Source organism: Saccoglossus kowalevskii, chromosome 1 (assembly GCF_978046115.1).
Source record: "Saccoglossus kowalevskii chromosome 1, keSacKowa6.1, whole genome shotgun sequence".
NCBI lineage: Eukaryota > Metazoa > Hemichordata > Enteropneusta > Harrimaniidae > Saccoglossus > Saccoglossus kowalevskii.
In genome coordinates this window covers 16,707,005-16,729,139 of record NC_140641.1, presented here as the reverse complement: position 1 = coordinate 16,729,139, position 22,135 = coordinate 16,707,005, and the positions used below count along the sequence as shown (strand labels likewise).

Genomic DNA, 22,135 nt, shown 5'->3' with positions numbered 1-22,135 from the left:
ATATATTTTTTTATGTAAATATTATAGAAGGGTGCTTCATATATAATGTTCTTCGTTTTTTTGCAACTATAATTTGTTTTTATGTAGCCTTATTTCAAATGTTTGGACGTTAATACCTGAGTAAAAACAACATGTCTCTATATAAAAATAAGCAAAAAAATCAAAACGAAGGCAGACAGAAAAAAATCCAGGAACATTCCTCCAGTACTCTATATAGCGGTAAAGTTGACCAAAAATTGCGACGATCTGAGCTTTCGTTTGTTAGAAATTGCGTACTGAATCTGTAGAACTACTTAGAAATCAATTTCAAGATAAACGCAAAAAACGTCCAAGGTCAATGAATCTCAAACTAGGTCTAAAAAATTTGAAAAATATGAAGTTATAATTATTGAAACATGTCTGCCTAGCGACCAGCTACTAAATAATGCCTTTTAATGGCGGGGCTAAATGTTATACGCGTTAAAGACAGGATGAAATATGTTTTGAAATCTCAGAACGGCCCTACCGTGTGTCAACCGACAACGTGATGACTTCCCGCGAAAGTGACGTAGTGATTTGCATATTACTAATATGGTGTGGAGGCGGAGTTATTCCAAATAAAGAAAATGGTTTAAGCCGTGTGCACAAGATATTTTCAAGTTTGTTTTGATTACTGTTCACTGTAAAACTGATAGCCGGTGGCACGTAGTAGCAAGCGTGCGAACACGGTTTCTTTTTTAGTAACCGTTGTGCGAACAAGAGCAATGACTTCGCCTTTTTTCGCTCGTTTTTGTGACCGCTTGTTGAATTCGACTGGACAATTTCCGCTTTATTTTCGATCGCGAAAACCCCGAAATATCACTGCCCGCTCGCTCGCAGAAAATTTCCGAGGTTCACATGGTCTTATAATAGTCTTACTGGTTTTTATATATGTTGAACAGCCGACACAAACTCAAATACTTTTCGTTTTAACTACCTATAATTATATGCACGCAATCTGACCCTTTGACTTCGATTTGGCTTGGATTGAATATTTTATTTTAAACAACATTCTGACGTGAAATACAAAATGTATTTCAACACAAGTACGACATGGTTGTCTGGGTTTTCTTGCCCGATTATTGAGTCTTCGCAATGTGTTTACGGTTTGTATAATTATTGTTGTTTTCCTCAAGGCGAAGACAAGCTGAAGGACAATGAAGCTAAATGGCAGTTCCATGCATGGGCTGAGTGAAAGAAAATATTTAATCTAAGCCTAAAATAAAACCTAATATTACACTTCTTTGTGTATTTGTTAATTTTACATGTTTGTCATGACAGTACATCTATAAAATCTCCTCTTTCGTTGATAATTTCCATTGTTTGGAATGTCTGTCGACCGTGCCCCAATAATTTGTTCGGGAAATCGATCCCCGTTGGTTTCTCCATACTGAGTTTAGGACGGACGTCGGTCCCGACGTCCGGCATTCATCACAAGCAGCCGAGACAAAACATTGACCGTAATTTGTGGGCTGAAAACCCAAATAATTAAACAAGTATTATTATTATATATATTTCATTTTACATCGCGAAACTACAACAGAGCTTGGTTGTTCGCGGTGAAACAGCCGCCTTGAAGTCGATACAACTTCAACTAGCCATTTCTTACCTTGGAATCAAAAAAATAAAGATTCCAAGAGCATCGGGGAATATATTAATAACCATTTTTAGCAATCGCTAGATTTATTTTATCCGAATACATGAAATGCACGAGATTTTCGACATTTATTGGCAACTTCCGCGGGGAAAATGGTTGAAAATGTGGGTGTGGTTCTCTCGCAAAATACTGTTGATAATACGGACAAATATGGTTCTGTGACCCAGGTCGTGCTCCGATCAGGTGACTTTCAGCAAATCAATGATGTTGTAACAAAGCATATTTGACGCTAATTGAAGGGTCGTTATACCGTCCAATCTCCGGCTTCGATTTACATAGTTTTTTTGTTCTGTGACAGGCTTCAAAATTATTTACTGAAAAACATCGGTATATTTTGATTAACGGAGGGGATTTGACCTCAGTTCAGAAAGAAGAAAAACTAAGCTGAGTCCACGGTGAATCAGTTTTCTTTGCTAGTCGTGGAATAAGGTAACCCAGAGTAGGGTCGATGATTTTCAGCCCTGAAGGACTTCCGCGTGAATCCTGATTTTCGAATTGTTCATTGTCTGGCCACCAAATATTTATGGCTATAACTAAATTTGACACGTTTTTTTTTCTGAATTATTCATTTATGTCAAGCTCTGTTCTATTTTTTCAGAGCACATGTGGCCGTTTTAGTCAAACTATTTTTTGTGGGAACACTTTTACGGTACACATATAGATCGAGCTCATTCACTGATCGTGACTTAATTTTGAAAATTTAATGAAAATTATACCAGACCGACCGCCGTGGACCGACGTGGTTTTGGTATCGTTATTTTTGGAATTATTCATTAACATTTTCCTCGTTTCTCTGCTCTGTCGAAAGAAGTTACCTATGCCCTTTTCTCGTAACTGTCTCATTAAAATAAAATATTACATTTAGAACAAGCATCGAAAACACGTAACAAGAGGTCCCAGTTAAGTTGCTTTGACCATGGACGTACTACTACTAGTACGTCCATGCTTTGACGATTGAGTGTCATGCAACTATTAGATTTGAAAAACCACCATTTTGACTACTCATGTGTGATCAGTGTTTTGGCGAGCAGTCAATGTTTTCAATGAGCGAGGGAAAAAAAAAGAGCGATTAAAATGCTGTCGGTTTCCGGTCGGACAAGACCGCGTGGTCGAAAATCGAGCAATAAGCTGTGGGTGTAAAAGCGGAAGGCTGGGCGAAATTAGTACCGTAATTACATAAACTTTGTAGTATTGATATGCAAATCGGATTTTTCATCAAGTGTCAATTAGGATTACTTTCATGCGAGTGTTGTGCTTATGTTGGTGGTGTTTATAAACAATCACACGTGGCAATGTTTTGAAATAGAAAAAACGTCGAAATATGCCTTATAAAATGGAGTTTTTGTTTAGACTAAAAGCACAGTCATAGATACTGTCATGACCATCAATAATTTAAAATAAAATAAAATATTGAAAAAAAAACACATTAAACGTATGCTAACCCCTTAAGATTAGTATTTGTTGGTCGATTTCAAATCGGCACATAAAAATATTTCAGATTATTTTATTCTTTGGTAATCTAAATTGTGTTGAAGGTGATGAATAGTTTATTTTGTTTGTAATTTCAGATTTTTTATATATGTATTTGTTATAGTAATTGTAAAAAAATTGCATGGTTTTGTAATAAATATTTTAATTTACCCCGTCTGCTTTTAAAATAAAAAATGATTTGTTCCATATTGTGTAATGGTGATTTCAAATCGACGTGCCGCTAATTCACGTTCTCGTAATGTCCCGTGTGACTCGAGACTATATCACTGCATGTCTCATGACTACTCATTCTCTCCTTCATACGTCTTGTTCTCTAAAGTGACAAAGACATACATTTTTCTCCAGGGTGCCGTTCTCAAAATCGATCTTTTTTTTTTAATTCGTAATATGCCTCATCATGTCACGCACTCACTAATTAGCTAAATGTACTCGACTTGGAAAAACAACGATTTCTCTATATGAATTGTTGATTTCAAAATACGCACCGCTTATGTTTGGCGCCATGGACAATACACGTCCGACGCTATGTACCCGGGGTTGTAAATGTGAGTAAATTTGCCCTATATATTCCCACGAAAGGACGAATTTGAGTCACGTGTCTGGCATCACAGTTATTTGTGGATGTGTCAGATAGGTAGCGTTATCTCCTTTGCTTATCGAATGAAGACATCGTCGACTTCAGTGAGCGAATTGCAACGCACGGGGAGGAGGTGCCAATTTTCATAATTTACGGTAGGTTTGAGCTATTTACCAGCACGTTTTTGAAAATATGTACATGCTTATTGTACACAACGGTCTGTCGAACAATCTCATGGGTCAGCCTGTACGATATAGATGCCTAAATTGACGACATTGATCCGACGTAGATTACCGAATTGATTAAGAATATATCTCCTGTAATAATAGATTATGTATGTATATATGTATAAAACACAATGGTGGAATGGTATCAGGGAATAGTTATTCGGCTAGGGACTCTTACTGTATAGTATTGTCACAGAAAATATAAACCATGTTATGTTAAACACGGGTTAAACAAGGAGTCTTGCTCCTAAATTATACTTTTATAGCTAGGAATTTGGATCATGTCCAAACCACAGCATCTGCAAACTGCGAATTCAATTGCTGTCAAGGTATGCAAAAACGACTCCCACGGCACACACTGTCACCAAGCTTCGTATGTTTCATAGTAGAGAGCATTTAGTCTCCAAGGTGTTAACTATATACTCATACCAGCGTGATTCAATAATATTATGTACCAAACATTTTGGGGGCAAGACGTCTAGAAAATATTCACTGACTTTAATTCAATAATACAAACACAAGTTGATCTTTATTACCACTATTTTGCCATCGACCCCCAAATAAATACTTAATGATTAGAAATACAGTAGCCCGATGGCTCCCCTCCTGGTATGGTAAATATACACAAAATATGATAAACAATCATCGTGTAAGTAAATTGAGAAATTTGGTTGAAGTCGAAGGAGTGAAGAAACAAATGTAGTATATGTATATCTCGAATATGAAATATAAAAACCGCCAATGCCCCATCCCCCAAAAAACGAGAAGTCAATAATACAATCATTGGGCCATGAAAATATAAATGAAAGACGCATAATAAATTATCGCGAACCCATAACTATATTGTGGTGGTTCCAATATGAATCATCGTGTACACAGGAAGACAGCAAATGTTTACTTTCATGGAGTAAACATCATTACAGTGCTACCCTATTTACTGTATCATCTTCACATATTTATATTAGCTTTTCTGTCAAGGACTCACACCATTATCGGAGTCAATGCAAAAGCTACATAGATTGTTTCTAATTGGCAACACGACGCTAACACCCAACAGTCAGACCAATCAGAGAGAGTCGTTTGTTTGTTGACAGTTTGTTTCGACGTATCAAATCTTTTCTTGCATATATGCTCCAACGCGTAACTGGATTATCGATCCATCAAATGAGCTCATTGTTATCGATGCATGGTACGATGTAGAGCAACAATTGTGATCTTTGCTCGGAACTTCGGACTTTTTTACGAAGTTCAATCAGCCTCCGATATCACCACTTCTGCTCTATTATGATTTTCTCCGCTGTGACGGATAAGCTGACCTACCCGTATATTTATATTTATATAATGACACCGACAGATAGTCAAATAAATCTCGTGTCAATCTCGGATGACTCAGAGATTAAAAATAATAACTATCAGTATCAGCCAAATCAACAAAGTCAAGGACACGCGTAACACAGCAACCTTGCCCATCTAACAGTAGTAAACCTGAGTGTGTACATAACCTCTGCAATACAAAACAGACAATTTTTGAATTTTGAATTTAAAGGGCTGTAGTCGTCGCGCCGCGCATGCGCAAGATATGGGTCTCAAAAGAAACAAAGATGGCGATTTTGACTGTCGCGCTCACCAACTAGCACAAACTGAGAGGTTACTAAGCTTTAATTAATTTTTTTTGTGTGTTTGGGAGGTATCAAACGAGTTGCCGTTGGTAATTAGTGAAAGTGACGCCCATGACAAGACTTGTACCCATGATTTCATTAGAAAAAACGCTTTGGATTATGGGTAAATCAATGTTTATCAACACAAATGTCGCACATGTGCGGCGCGACGACCACCGCCCTTTAATGGGGTATATGTGGCCAATTGTTAATTGCTTTCCTAGGTCCGGTCCGTGTACAAACATTACAGCGTAATACTGAAAATATAACAGGCCCAAAGTAGAATAAGATTCTATATCTCTCAATTTTAAAACGCTTGGTGCAAAGGCTACTATAACTTCTTTGGCGGTAGCCCAAGCAGTATGAGCTTATTCACTTTGGTCGTAATATTGAAACCTCATGTCGATAATCTCAGCACCGTAACAATATAATAAATTCAAATATTATATATGAAATAAAAAAGTCGGCGGAATAGCAAGAAATTGCGTCTCCAAACGAGTAAACTGGCTAAAATCGCATATTCAACTTCTACCTCATGCAAGATAAATGATGACAGGTATAGTTGACAAATACACAAATGTCTGGTACGAGGTGGTGGACGACGGACCCTGTGGTAAACATAGATGTAGGTCATATTCTAGAATTAACACAGCTTTAAAAGTGGTCAATACTAGTATATCTGATAGAAACCAATCTCCGATTGTTTATTTGTCTGGCCAGTAGCCCGATGCGTGTACGTTATCAGTGGATGTGTGGATGTCAAGCTATCTCCCCTCGCTCTATTGTGTATTTATTTAGTTTACAAGGCAATGACATCAATACATAACAAACAACAGTAAGGAAATATATTAAATGTACAGTTTTGTATTAATATAATAGCATTTAGCTACTCTTGGAAACAGACTATACTGAACAGCCCCCACGCCAGTTACATCACCAAATTTATTTAAAGGGGCATTTGGAAGATTCCCCTTCAAGTCACGAGGCTTATGAATATGCTGGAAATTGTCGAAATTCACGGCCTGGTGGCAAATGTGAGAGTATGATCTCAAATAACCTTAATGCACGGAGCTAAATGATATTAAAGGCTCTTTTCATAACAAAATATTTGCTTCTTCGTTATAAAACCTTAACTTGTTTTTAGTACCTTAGCATCTATTAGAACACTTAGCAGCTTATTTTTATTTACTTTAGTATTTTGAAGATCAATGGAAGCCACTGTCATTCATAGGCTCAATTAGATAATATTCCCGTTATTCGAATGAAAACTACTCACTGCAACAACATTACTGTGATTTTGTTTCGGTGCACTAAGAACACTATCACTCGGAACGGACAGTTGTTAACGCTCCAATTCGGCTGATCTGCACTGGCTCGGAAGATGAATTCTGATTGGCTAAAAAAACAAAAAAACTTGTGGCGTTGAATGCACGTTCATTGTCAGTATTGTTATGCAAATTCAAACTAGCTAATCATTTACAACCTTCCGAGCCAGTGCAGATTAGCCCCTCCAATTCGATGCAAAGCCAATCTCTCAAAGTTGTGAGCCTCACAGAATACAGTGCAGTCGGATAGGAATATCGTACCCACATCATCCGTAACGCCAATGTACGCTAAACATTGTACAGTACCCACGTATTTTGATGTGTAGTCATTGCGTACCGATATAGATTCTTGACAACAAATTAATACATCGACACTTCCACACGGAAAAGCGGAACCACATAGTTATTTTTGTGTGTGTTTTTGCAGAGACACAGTTGCGACAATACCACCACAATGGTCGTTAAGGAAAGAACGACAGCAGAGAAATGGTCAACTCTTGTCATCACATGTTTTGCCTTAGCAGTTTTAGGTTTGTTCATCGCCATGGGTGTTTATTACGTATCACCCGCCGACGACCAAGACGCCCTCGCCCAAGCGAGTAAGTGCATCCTATATAACGTTTAACTTAAATGGACTTTCACATGTAGTATACTTGTCAGGTGATTTTATTTTATTTTGGACTTGTGGTGTCACTTTCCGGATTATGATTGCTGATTCCCACCACTCTTCCTCTTTTATGTTTATCCATGTGCCTTATAACGCCTAAATGTCTGAAATCCTGACTATTTCTAAGAGTAATGTTTTTTTTATTGGCTGTTTGATACAAGGTGATTCATAAAGCAACCCGACGGACAACACCCGAGGCAACTGATTAATTAATTAATTAATTATTTTTAAATGACGGATTAATTAATTAATTAATTAATTAATTAATTAATTTATTTATTTATTTATTTATTTATTTATTTATTTATTTATTTATTTATTTATTTATTTATTTATTTATTTATTTATTTATTTACATTGTTAGGGATACAGGTGACATGCTACACATACAATAAAGCAGTCACCCATGATCCTCCATGATCTTTAGCCGTCATTTAAAAATAGATGGAAGGCAATCATCAGATTTCCATATTAGATTTACTGGTACTGTAACGTAAACAATCTAATGTCGCGCGTTTCATAGACTGGCGTATAAAGAAAGTGATACAAATTATGCGGCAATGGATTTGCGATACATAGTCTTGATTAAGCACACAACCTTGCCAGATACGAAGCGTGTTTTCACCGAGTTGTTTCTGACCAATGTTACTGTAGTAGCAAGCTCGACGTTCTATACATTGATCGATGCGTTACATCATGAATTACATCATCGGCATTGAACTCTTGCTACTACTGCATGATTAAAGTGTTGTTTTTTTTAACTTCAATGACAAGTGTTTGCAATTTTCGAGAAACAAAAATAAGTCAGATTTTTTAAAATTTTTTAGTGAACTAGTTTCCTCAAAAAAGTAAGCGGGCGTGCGACATTTGTATAACCGACGCATGTCTTCGTTTCTGAGTTTGTGTTATTATTGGTGTCTTTCGTCTTGATCTCTAATGTTCGAATTTTACTAATTATTAATAAATACAAAATTACGCACGAACACCACCCTGGGCCCCGAATTGGCTGACCCATAAAACAACGAGTGACACCAATTTAGAGCAAAAAAAAAAAAAAACAAAAAAAACAACGGCAGAGATACTCGCAATAGGGGGTAGGATGTTCTCAATAGGCTGCAATAGGGGGTGATTTTTCTTCAATATGTCTGCTCTACTAAATTTAAATTGTGTCCGCAATAGGGGGTATGGTTTGCCAATGTTCTGCCAGCCCCAGGGGCCTTTTTTTTTTTTAGCAAGAATGCACATGGTGTAATGTTTTAATATAGGGTGACCCCCCCTGCGTGTTTCGCTAACTAAACGTGTTATCTACATGACTATTGTGTTGATATTTTACAGGGGCGTTGCCGGCTACGACTGGTACCAAGTACATGATCGGTGTTGGAATCGCTGATGTTACGGGACCTGCAGCCGATGTCGGCATGGTACGGATTGGACTATTATTTCTACAGGGGTTGGTGGGGCGGGGTGGCATTAATTTTGTGTTAATATTTCACAGTTATGTCAGGGAAGTGTGAAGATTCTCTGTAACTAGTTATTATCGCTATTTTAAGCAAAAACCACCCCATAAACCCAGACCACTGAAAGATATCAGATACACCCTTGTTATGTTGTCATAAGAAGTGACATCCTATAATTTAAACATTGCTTTTAAGAAATAACATACCCTCGTTGTGTGTCGTCACTTTTTATGTTTGAAGCATACTAAATGTATACATATTCTTTACATTTCCATATACATGTGACATTTAGATGGGGTATGCGAAGCTCAGTCAGCAGACAGGAGGAATTCACCAACGGCTATACAGTCGTGCTTATATTGTCGGGGATGAAAATGGTGGCAATCGTTTTGTGTTCGTCAGCGCCGATATTGGTATGGGATCACAAATCGTCAGACTGGAGGTGAGCACATTGCAACGAACACGCCATAGTCGCCACAACGTGCCATGCGCATGACACAGGTTCCATCCAGTTGACGTATGCAATGGATTGTTCTGTTTTCCTATTTGTTTCGAAATTACGTTCTAATTTCTGAATACCGGAGAGAACCAGATCGCATTGTTTTTTCAAGATAGCTAAATTATTATTTCTTTCCCAACTATCATGTTGATATATATCTCAAATAGCGCAGAATGGTGGTGAGCGTTTTCTGAAAAACTGTTTTGTTGCAAATGTTCTACTAAATTTGTTCATTCATTGGACAGTTCAATTATTTTTTGACCGAAAATGTCATTCTGTGTTTACACAGAGATTACGTGACTATACTCGTGAAAAATAGGCTTTCCATCAATATATTGCTTTTCGTGGTTCAGTACATTTTATATGGAAACATCAGTTTGGAAAAACAATACCAAAGGCGTATATAGCACCCTTAAATACACTGAAACTAAACAATGGTATTACGTCGATGGTGGTGCTTCAAACACACAGACCAAAATATTGGTATATTACTAGGACGCAGTTGTCAGCGTGACATGTATGCGCCTATAGGCTCTTGTGGAATCTGATGTTGTCACAAATAAAGCAATCGCGTTCACCTTTTTTTCGCAATCTACTCTGAAACTATTTGTTCAATAAAAAACACAAAAATAAGAGCCTGTTTGCATATCTGCATCTTTCCTTGTTTTCCTTGTTATTTTTTTTTCTTTTGTTTATTTTGCGGTAACATTTTATTTTCGCGATAGCCCAGCTTTCGCCATTTACACACTCGCATGATATTTTATTTGATTGAAAAAAACACCAACAAATAAACAAGAGACCGTATGCAAGTCTCATTTATAGTCCACGTCACCAATATTGAGCCAGGGGCTCATAACTTACGATTCATTTCCTAAGAAATGAAATAACTTCTTATAAGGAGCTTTCTGAACATATGTGCATATATAATCCGATTATCAACTTACATAGTACGTACACATCTATCCATGACACTCTAATACTTAACTATAATACTTAAATAGTACATCTATTCTTATAGGTTCTTAAGCTACTAGAGGCTAAATATCCAGGAGTTTACACCAATCAAAACGTGGCATTCAGCGGTCAGCACACACACTCTGGTCCAGGTGGATATATGCAATACCTCTTGTACGATGTTACAACGATAGGATTCAATGAGCAAAGTTTTCAAGCCATAGTCGATGGACTTTTTCTGGTAAGACACCATTATTAAAGGGCGCCAGTCGTCGTGCCGCGCCCTGTTCGATGTGGGACTCATAGCGACGTATACAACGCGTGTAAAATACATTGTTTATTTACATGAAATCGAACACGCGCTGCGCGACGACCACCGCGCTTTAAGCAAATACGTGTCTACGTACCACTCTATCAATAGTTCCCTCCACTTCATACACCTCACGTTGTTTAAATCACATATTAAATAATTTAGTATCCTGTCTGTTTATTTGAAAATTGAAAGCAAACCACCTGGAAGTTGGAAGAACACCTTGTGACTGTTCTAATGAATCACCATGTATTATTTTTCCTCGTAACCATAGAGCATACAAAGAGCACACAATAGCATCCAACCTGGATACATTTATATGAACAAAGGCGACGTAGTGGACCCTACTGGAGCCGATTCACACTGGGCAAACAGAAACAGAAGTCCAGCAAGTTATGAGGCTAATCCACAAGAAGAAAGAGACAAGTAATTACATAATATATAAAACAACCGCAACCATTTATTGTCACTCAATCAGTAAAGTCAAGTAAAGCATAGTAAAGAAACACTAAATTGTATTCATTGTTTCTGTCACACATGTTAACCTGACTCGAGGCGCGACAACTGTGTCGCTATGAATGTTATATACTCTTCTTCTATGCAGGTACACGTATGACGTAGATAAAACCATGGTATTGCTGAAATTCGTTGCTGAAGATGGTAGAGACATTGGAGCACTGAAGTAAGAACATTGCGATACATGCAGCCTAATGTATTCAACATTTATTGTTTTGATTTTGTTACCCAAAACATAGACGTAATTTGATAATGATTGACTGATTGTATCTTGTAGTTGGTTTGCTGTCCATCCAACCAGTATGAATAATACCAATCACTTGATTAGTGGAGACAACAAAGGTTATGCTGCTTATCTAATGGAACGACATTTCAGTCCAGACAAAAGACCAACAGATGAAAATGTGGGTAGACTGCTTTTGTTGTTAGTACACTTAGTTTGGGAAGTATGGTGAGAGTGACTTAATCATAAACTAACATTCGTTAGCTAGGATTAGCTGTAAACCACACTTTCACAAAATTGGCAAATAAAAAAAAAATCAGGAAGTTCATAAGTTTTGAGTTGTTGAAACGTATGTTTTTTTTTATAGATTTTGTTTTCAAAGAATGCAAAGTAAATTAGTAGACTAACATATCTCAATGTAATGGCTATATATATATTGCAGATTTTTGTAGCAGCATTTGCTCAAAGCAACCTAGGTGATGTCACACCCAATACAAAGGATCCTCATTGTTATTATGCCGGTGAAGATAGCCATTGTGACTATTTGACGAGTGATTGTCCAGATAAGGTAGGATTGGAAGAACTATGGATGATTGGCTTGACATGGCGGGATGGGGGAACTACGGGTGATTGTCCTGACATTGTAAGATATCGAGAACTATGGATGATTGTCTTGACATGGTTGGATGGAAGAACTATGGGACATTGTTCTGACATGGTGGGATGGGACAACTATGGGTGGTTGTCCGGACATGATAGAATGGGAGAACTATGGATGATTGTCCAGACATTGTAATATGGAAAAACTATGGGTGATTCTCCTGACATGGTAGGATATCGAGAACTATGCTGATTGTCATGGCATGGTTGGATGGAAGAACTATGGGAGATTGTTCTGACATGGTAGGATGGGAGAACTATGGGTGATTGTTCTGACATGGTAGGATGGGAGAACTATGGGTTATTGTTCTGTCATAATAGGATGGGAGAACTATGGGTGCTTGTCCTGTCATAATAGGATGGGAGAACTGTGTTTGATTGTCCTGATATGGTATAATAGGGAGAAATATGGGGTATTATCCTGACATGGTAGGATATAGAGAAATATTGTGTGATTGTTCTGAAAGGATGGATGCGGAAAATATGGGAGGCTGTCCTGATATGGTAGGAGGTGGGAGAAATATGGATGATTGTCTTGACATGGTAGTTGGCAAAACTATCGGTGATTGTCCTGACATAGTAGGATGGGAGAATTATGGGTGATTGTCCTGACATGGTAGGATATACAGAACTATGGGTGATTGTTCTGAAAGAATGGATGCGGAGAAATATGGGCGATTATCCTGACATGGTAGGATGGAAGAACTATGGGTGATTGTCCTCACATGGTAGGATGGGAGAACTATGGGTGATTGTCCTGACATGGTAGGATGGGAAAACTATGGGTGATTGTCCTGACATGGTAGGATGGAGAACTATGGGTGATTGTCCTGACATGGTCGGATGGAAGAACTATGGTGATTGTCCTGACATGGTAGGATGGGAAAACTATGGGTGATTGTCCTGACATGGTAGGATGGGAGAACTATGGCTGATTGTCCTGACATGGTAGTTGGCAAAACTATGGGTGATTGTCTTGACATGGTAGGATGGGAGAACTATGGGTGATTGTCCTGACATGGTAGGATGGGAAAACTATGGGTGATTGTCCTGACATGGTAGGATGGAGAACTATGGGTGATTGTCCTGACATGGTAGGATGAGAGAACTATGGGTGATTGTCCTGACATAGTAGGATGGGAGAACTATGGGTGATTGTTCTGACATGGTAGTTGGCAAAACTATGGGTGATTGTCCTGACATAATAGGATGGGAGAACTATGGGCGATTGTCCTGACATGGTAGGATGGGAGAACTATGGGTGATTGTCCTGACATAGTTAGATGGGGGAACTATGGGTGATTGTCCTGACATGGTAGATGGGCGAACTATGGGTAATTTTATTGACATAGTAGGATGGGAGATATATGGGTGATTGTCCTGACATAGTAGGATGGGAAAACTACGGTTGATTGTCCTGAAAAGGTAGGATGGGGGAACTATGGATGATTGTTCTGACATAGTAGGATGGGAGAACGATGGGTTATTGTCCTGACATAGTAGAATGGGAGAACTGTGGGTGATTGTATAAGATATAATAGGGGGAAATATAGGCCATTATCCTGACATGGTAAGATATAGAAAAATATGGGTGGTTGTATGGAACAGCTATGGGTGATTTTACTGACATAGTAGGATGGGAGAACTATAGGTAATGTTCCTAACATAGTAGGATGGGAGAACTATGTGTGAATTTCTTGACATAGTAGGATGAGAGAACTATAGGTGATGTTCCTAACATAGGAGGATGGGAGAACTGTGTGTGATTATTCTGACATGGTAGGATGGAGGAGCTATGGGTGAATGTCCTGACATACTAAGATGGGAAAATTATGGGTGATTATCCTGACATGGTAGGATGGAAGAACTACGGAAACTTTTTCTGTCAAGTTTGAATGGGGAGAACTACAAGTGTTTCGCCCAATATGATGAAATTGGGATAACTATGCACGATTATCCTGACAAAATAGGATAGGGAGAATTACACATGATTGTGTTTAGGCGAACTACTTAAGGAGAACTGCATGTGATTGTCCTTACACGTAGGATGGGGAGAACTACCCTGGATTGTCCTGACCTGATAGTATTGTGAGGACGTGATTGTCTCACGCTCTCTGTCTGTCAGTCATTTATTTGTTTGTTACTATATAATCTAGTAGTCTTATTGTCGTCATTTATATTGTGACGTTCTATATCATCATTTTAGTGTCATTTTGCAACAAATGGAATAGTTGTTAACTTTTTCCAAATCCAACAGGAGGATTTCTGTGTTGCATTTGGTCCAGGGGACAACATGTTCGAAAGTACCGCTATTATTGGTGAGCGGCAATATGCTAAAGCACTGGTAAGCAGAATATATGCTATACTTAATGCTCCCAATATTAATGTCGATGCATTAACAAATATGTGTATAATTTCGAAATAGGAGGTTTGGAGCAGGATATTTTCACATCGAATATTTCTTGACAGTCTTATGTAATCATTGTCGATTCCAACTGATTTAACAGGAATTATACGAAGACGAGGCACAGACGAGTGTACCTTTGACAGGGCCAGTTGGTTACATTCACCAATATGTAGATATGGGTAACTTCACTTTTCCTTTGAAAAACGGAACCGAGGTGGGTAACTCTCGTAGAATGTGGGTCGTGCTCGTCTAAAATGTGTCTATATTCTATGACAGGCGTTTTCACTGACATTTCTCTAGCATTAAAGTTTTAATTTAGTTGTACAGAATTTAAAAGAAAATTTATATTTAACATTATATCATTCGAATAGAATACATTTCAATTTCATTCCAGGTAACCACGTGTCTACCTGCCCTTGGTTATAGTTTTGCTGCGGGAACCATCGATGGTTCAGGAGCTTTCAATTTCACTCAAGGTATATCGAACTACTCTAATGACACGATAGACTACAAACTGTAATAAAAAATTAAGGACTTCAAGACGTACTAATATATTTTGTGACACAAAGCCCCGCAAATGTTTTAACGGCAAAGGATCGATGTTACCCAATGACGACGAAAGTGCGTTATACACCTGCACGGATCAATGATATCACCCAAACTGACAAAATCATTGAAACATACTTGATTGAATTGCAAATGCCTAAGTGATTAGACATTGGAATTTATTAAATTCACATGTCACAAGCTCTGGGGCAATTATTTGTAACTGGTAGTTAAAGGGCGACTGCAAATATGCTAATTGTACTTAACAGGGTGTTTAGGTCGATGTTCTAGTAAATTAGCCATATTCAGACACGCATGAATCGCCAATGATGTGATTTGGGTTCATGACCCCCAAGATTACTACATATGTTAACAAATTTCAAATAATGTAATAGATAATGCAACGTTAATTTACTATATACATTTTTTTGTTTTTTTTTTATCAAAAGGTGATACTACCGGCAGTGCATTTTGGGATAGCGTCCGTGACGCAATTAAAGAGCCTACGCAAGAGCTTATTGATTGCCATGAGCCTAAACCAGTACTGTTGCCCACTGGAGAGGTTAGTTCACTGGTTCAGAACAGATATACAACATTATCAAATGCCTCTGTACTTTCAAATAACCACAGTTAGTATAATCGTATGAGCCGTACATAGTTATCTGGACATTCTGGTGCAATATTTCTATGTATTTACCTATAATGTCTTGGTAATTTTTTTTATTAACTGAATATATTAATCGATGGTGGGTTCAATAATTAGAAAAAATGCGAAATTTGACTTTCGTGGAAATTTTCGAGGAATTTAAAGATGACTATTATTTGCAAAGACAAACCTCTGGTATTAAGAATGTACAGCTGTGTTGTGATAAACTCAAACCAAAGATTATTACGTTTGTATATTGTTAATATCAGGCCGATGCTACCTGGGACTTCCATCCAACGATTGTCGATACGCAAGTGCTAACCATTGGGGGCTTTGTCCTACTGGTGGTACCAGGCGAATTCAGGTGAGACATGCATTCGTAGGACTGTCTGAATACATTTTCATATCACAGTGATTTGGAATAAACTATTATGACTTCCGTTTACCCTTAAACTTGTTTCATTTCGCATTAGTATTTAAATGCGCAACACAAAAACCCAGTATAGAAATGAGTAATTACTTTCGCTGTTATTATTAGTTACTTCTACCTTAATTTTGTTTAATCGTTTGTTTGTTAGCACCATGGCTGGAAGAAGAATTCGAGATTCCGTGAAGCAGGTAAATAAACTGTTTGCTGGTTTCAGCGTCACGTGATCTTGCTATCTGAGTATGTCACGCATTCCTATATTGTTCATTGTAATTCGTAGCCAGTCGGGGTATAATAACTAACATATTCCACAGTATGTGTCATATGTATCACAGAACAACAGCACGATTTGGTGGGCAATTGTTTTTTTGAAAGTAAAGCTGAAAACACTTTAAATGTATAGTCGATTAGTACAAATTTGTGTATAATCGAATTTGCCACCATGTGACTGTGAATTTTCTTGGAACGAAGCTACACGTGATGACGTAATCGGAGACAATATATAACACACACGAGGAAGCTTCATAGTGGCTTCCGTACAACAAATGCATCGATTTTCCATATCAAAGTTAGTTCAAGTTAGCACGCGCTCGCTTGGCACCAAAGTATGACATTTTCTCTCGATTCGCAGAAACTCGTTGATGAAAACAAATGGGTGGAAGAGGACACAGAGGTTGTGATAGCTGGTTTGAGCAACCTATATACTCACTATGTTACCACCTTTGAAGAGTATCAGGTATGAACAACCTGTCTAAAAACGTGATCGGGAGGGGATGGTCTCCCGTATGTGAGCGTTGTACTAGTATACATCTCAACTGGGTTGCAAATACGGCACCTAATCACCTAGCTTTACGTAACGACACATTTTCCCCACGGCCACCAGACATCCTCCAAAAACAGGACGCTTAATAACCGAGTTTATTACGTGCAGAGAGCGTGAGAGCTTAGCCAGACATTGCTTCAAAGGCCTGTACAGCCAGATATGTAGCACCGGTTTGAGTCGCACATGCAGTACCCATTTACTTTGATTTGATGTATCATTTACCATGCCGTTTATTCGGTGTTATTTGCTTACTTTACTTTCTATGTCAGCAGCTACTATGAGTTTACAATTTATTCCCCGTTTTAGATTTTTTTCTGAAATAGGGACTATACTTTCTTGGCCATTGGTTGATGGACAGAATATTTTTAACAAATCTTTAATCGGCTCTCTTTCCAGTTTAGACATAGAAACATCCTATACGTGTATATTCTTCGGTAGTAATGAGTATGTGTATTTATTTTGTGTGGGACCGGTTATAATGTTTGCCAATTTTGCTTTAGACATGATACACATTTTGACAATTTAGCTCCAGACATGGCCAACATTTTGACACATTGGTCTCAATCCAGTATCACGTCTTTTACCATGAACACTTATTCCCGGGTGATAGCTTCTGTCACGGTTGTTGATTTCTTCTACATTACGTTGTGGGTATAACATGTGTGTCTATTTATTCACAGATTCAGCGTTATGAAGCTGCTTCCACCATTTACGGTCCGCACACCTTGGAAGCATATCAGTACCAATACGAAAATCTGACACAAGCCATTGCAACGGTACTGTTTTCGTAGATTTAATACACGCCTAAACATTCTTAGAATCCTTCTTCTTTTCATTGAGACTGAATTTAGACAATATGTGTTCTTATTTTGCTTACACAGGGTGAAGAACTAGATTTGGGTCCACAACCACCAAATTTTTATGAAGATGGTACAGTTTGGGGTTGGCCATTAACAGTAATAGTAGATGATGAAGGAGAAGAATTTGGTACGGTTCTGCGAGACGCTGATGCATATTACGAAAGGGTGTGTGTTCATTTTCTGTAGCTTTCATAAGGGATGCCTCTCGCTTTACTCACAAAAATCGTCACGTATTCCTGTACGGTAGTTATCCAGACGCGTCACGATTTATGAATTCTAAGTAGATTTCATTTTCTAATGAAAATATCTTGGTATTTGATGAATGCGTAACGGATCGAGATCTTGTAAACAAACAATGCATTTTTATGTGTATACATTGCACGGTTCCCATATTTAACACGACTCTTGTGACGCTTTGATCAGCTCGAACACTGATGATTCCATAGTACAATCCAAGGAACGGAACGCATTCCCTTTCAGTCACTCTGTTTACATACTGACTGATATTTTGAAATCACATGACAAAGCAGATTCAGAATGTAACTTTGAATAAATTGCAGAAAGGTTTCGCTATCTGGGGTCAAACTGTGCACAGACACATTTTGAGCTGCAAAACAAATATTTTAATTTCTGTACTTAAATATTCACTAAATAATCAATTACGTCATATTAGGGGGTCTGTGCAGAGTGACACAATATGTGACAAAGGACCCACAGCCGACACCGAGTTTTATTTATTGTGAACAAAATGCACATACAAATAATACCGTATGTGTCGTTACAGGGTGACCGTGTTAATGTGACATTCCAAGCTGGAAACCCTAGAAACGATTTGAAGGTACGTACATCCATGAAATGTCATGATATGATACTGTTAGTTTTGGGACATCACGTGAAGCAATGCAGTGTTTTGTTCCATGGGTACTATACCTTTAAACTACTACGTAGAAAGCCAGTGGCGGATCTAGAGGGGGGTTCTTGCGGTCCGGACCCCCCCCCCCTGTTGGAAAATTTATTCAAATTGTGTTTGTATAATATAACAAAATCATTAACTTAGTCTGGCGATTTTAAAGTTTGAACCCCCCATAAAAAATCCTGTATCTGCCCTTGAAAGCACATGTAACTATGTGAGCTACGTGATTCTACATTAACGTCTCAATGGGTGTGGTCCTCTTCATCCCACACCGGGCGGGACATAAGGCTGCAATCAGGTTCTTCCATTCCTGTCTATCCTTGGCCACCATCTCTGCTCTACTCCAGTTCACATAATTTTTTTGTGCTGCATATTATTTTTACTAAACTAACCAATGACTTGACTATTCTTTCATCCTAAACATTTACTAACGTCATGTATGTCTGAAACTTCCATTTGGATAATGCTAAGATTTTGTTTCTAGTTGGAAGATACCTTTATCAAGATATTTGATGTAAACAACTTTGGCACTGTCATCCACACAGACTACGACTGGTGCACCAGGTACAGTTTAAAGCGCGGCGGTTGTCGCGCAGCGCGTGTTCGAATTTCATGTAAATAAACAATGTATTTTACACGCGTTGTATACGTCGCTAGGAGTCCCATATCGAACAGGACGCGGCGCGACGACTGCCGCCCTTTAATTAGTGTGTCCACCCATGAGCGATGTATAAATTTATTTAATTGTGCGATACCATGAATGAATGAATTATTTAATTAATTAATATATGAATGCATTATATAATTAATTAATTACCTATTTTCAATTGAATACTTAGGTTTTACTGGAAATCAACAACACGAATGACTGTCCCTGAGTTAATAGAATTAATTCCGGACGTTATACTCCCAGATGACCCGCCCACGTTACCGATCACTCTACCAGAAAACTTCACCCTCCCTTTGGATGGAATCCCTGGTACCGGACAAAGTATCGCGGAGATAATATGGGATATTCCCGACGACACACCGTATGGAAAATATCGGATGTGTTACTACTTTGATTATAAAGACAGCATAGTTGACATCACATTTCCACCCGGAATAGATCCTGTTGAACCGGTATCGGCAAGCGCGTGCTCCTCTACTTTTGAAATTGTCGAACCGACGGCGGTTGCGGGCGCTGTTGGCATATATGGCCATCTGCATCTCTCTTGCTTCATGCTCTTCTTTTTGTTCATCGAAAAAATGTTAATGTAATATTGTATTACGTGTAAGTAGTTTTATTCAATAGATGATTTTCGATTCACTGCGAAATTTCGCGTAATGCGCGAAAGACGCGAATCGATCGTCTGCCGAACCAATTCGAATGATTCAGATTTTGAACATTTATTAACTTCTCATTTTATAGTTCAATGTCGGAATGCCCATCTCCCAGAGAGGAATACGGCGTTGAGTTATCTTTACTTCATCAAAATTTACCATAATTAAATGAGTATATTAAGATCGTAAATGCGTCAAAAATAGTTGCGCGTTTGTCGAATTACACGCGATGTTTTGCGACCAGTACGACGCTATGACCCTTGTTAGTCCAACTTTTCATTCGATTTCACACACAACGCGGGATCTCGCAGTGATAGCTTCAACATTAAAGCGCGGTAGTCGTCGCGCTGCGCATGTGCGAGATATATGGGTCTCATGTAAACAAAGATGGCGACTTTGACTGTTGCGCAGATCAACGAGTACAAACTGACACGTTTCCAAGCTTTAATTGGGTAAATTTCATATGATTTCGAAGGATTCACCGGCGGTAATCAGTGCAATTTGCGCTCAGGTCAAACCTCATACTTGTGATTTCCATTTGAAGAGCGCATTGGATTGTGGGAAAATCAATGTTTATCAACACAAATGTCGAACATGCGCAGCGCGACGACTACTCCGCTTTCACCCTTGGAAGTTTCACCACGATTTACTGTATGTCACACGCCCTCAAACGATTATAAGATTCACTTGGACTCATTTGCTTCACCCAATCAGACCTCATGATAGAAACGACACATTACTCGGTAAAATTAAAATCATAGTATATAGAAATCAACGTGTTGCTCGGTTTTTGCTCTGTGAACGAGTTTACTGACCATCAAAAGAAAGCGCTTAGCGCTGTATCTGAGGGAAATGATGTGTTTATTGCAACGAAACCGGATTGTCAGTTTACTAAAATGCGGATTGCACAAATACGGATCGCATGTCATCATTTTAACGGTTGTTAATGTTTAATATTCGTTCACTTGCCCACAAACAATTTTCAACGCTGGAATAAAACATTTTGGAAACGCGTCAACGAATATAGACCTCCAGTTCTTGACGCCCGGTGAATAAGCGCAAAGCCTACACGCCGATATTGTTTTAATCTGTGATGACCCCAGACGTTCACATTTATGATACAGCAACGCTGATTGGTGGCGCCAGCTCTTTGGTGCGCCCAATCAAATGACTCAATTTAACTGCAGTGAAATGCAGCTTTTCCTAACACAATCACGCACGGGTTCGTGGGACGGTTATGAATGGCCGTCTTTAGTGAAACCGTGCGATTCGGACGATGATAGTGTAAAACGTACAGTTTAATTTTTGTTTTTTTTCCTATTTGATTTTAAGTGATTAGAAACATGTTACACACTCACGGAAAATAGCGCATTGAAAATGACTGAACGCAGATCTATTTTCGAATAAGTCATTTAAAGCGAAGTGTTGTCACGTGCGCTTGTGCGGGAATTGAGTCCAAAGTGACTACTAGTATAACAACGCATGCTAAAAACGAAATGCCACGCTATGGCCGTGTTCCGCATGCGCAGGTGACGACTCCCTCGCTTTAAATGACGGCACCACATTGTGGTACACACAGTTTGCCACACACATCCCTACTTTAGTATGATTGTTTTTATCACTTGTATTTACGCAATAAAACATAACCATGACAATGAAAAGAACAGCGTATTCATTTTGAAAATATATAGTTACGGAAACCTGTCTAAACCCAACAAAATCAAAGAAATGAGAACAGAGTACCTAGTACAAAAAGGGTCACGCGATACTATTTCTATATTAATCGTTATTGGTAACCTAGTAGAAATAACCTACATCTATGATATTTACTATGTTTTTAATATGCTTGTTAATAAAGCACAAATCTTAGAAAGTGTAGCAGCAGATATTAAAGTAAAATATAGAATTAGTGTATTAAATGAAATCATAAACATGGAATACAAATAGAATA

At 38.3% G+C, this 22,135-nt stretch overlaps 1 protein-coding gene across 1 annotated transcript; it reads left to right on the top strand.

The window, feature by feature from the left end:
- The first annotated feature begins 7,407 nt into the window (after positions 1-7,407).
- LOC100378243 (neutral ceramidase-like) lies at positions 7,408-21,848 on the top strand. Its single transcript, XM_085496521.1, has 20 exons — positions 7,408-7,552; positions 8,956-9,041; positions 9,370-9,519; positions 10,595-10,771; positions 11,115-11,266; positions 11,445-11,522; positions 11,634-11,760; positions 12,022-12,147; positions 14,497-14,583; positions 14,747-14,860; positions 15,041-15,122; positions 15,642-15,754; positions 16,108-16,202; positions 16,417-16,456; positions 16,897-17,001; positions 17,769-17,864; positions 17,970-18,113; positions 18,733-18,786; positions 19,346-19,425; positions 19,701-21,848. Exons 1-20 carry the CDS (start codon positions 7,408-7,410, stop codon positions 20,119-20,121), a joined length of 2,472 nt encoding a protein of 823 aa, XP_085352647.1. The 3' UTR covers positions 20,122-21,848.
- The last annotated feature ends 287 nt before the right edge of the window (positions 21,849-22,135 follow it).

Bases quoted from the DNA above. Each gene is read 5' to 3' on its own strand.
- LOC100378243 (XM_085496521.1), top strand. From the start codon at position 7,408: ATGGTCGTTAAGGAAAGAACGACAGCAGAGAAATGGTCAACTCTTGTC. The intron at 7,553-8,955 runs GTAAGTGCATCC...GATATTTTACAG, and splicing joins AGACGCCCTCGCCCAAGCGA to GGGCGTTGCCGGCTACGACT. The intron at 14,861-15,040 runs GTGGGTAACTCT...ATTTCATTCCAG, and splicing joins CTTTGAAAAACGGAACCGAG to GTAACCACGTGTCTACCTGC.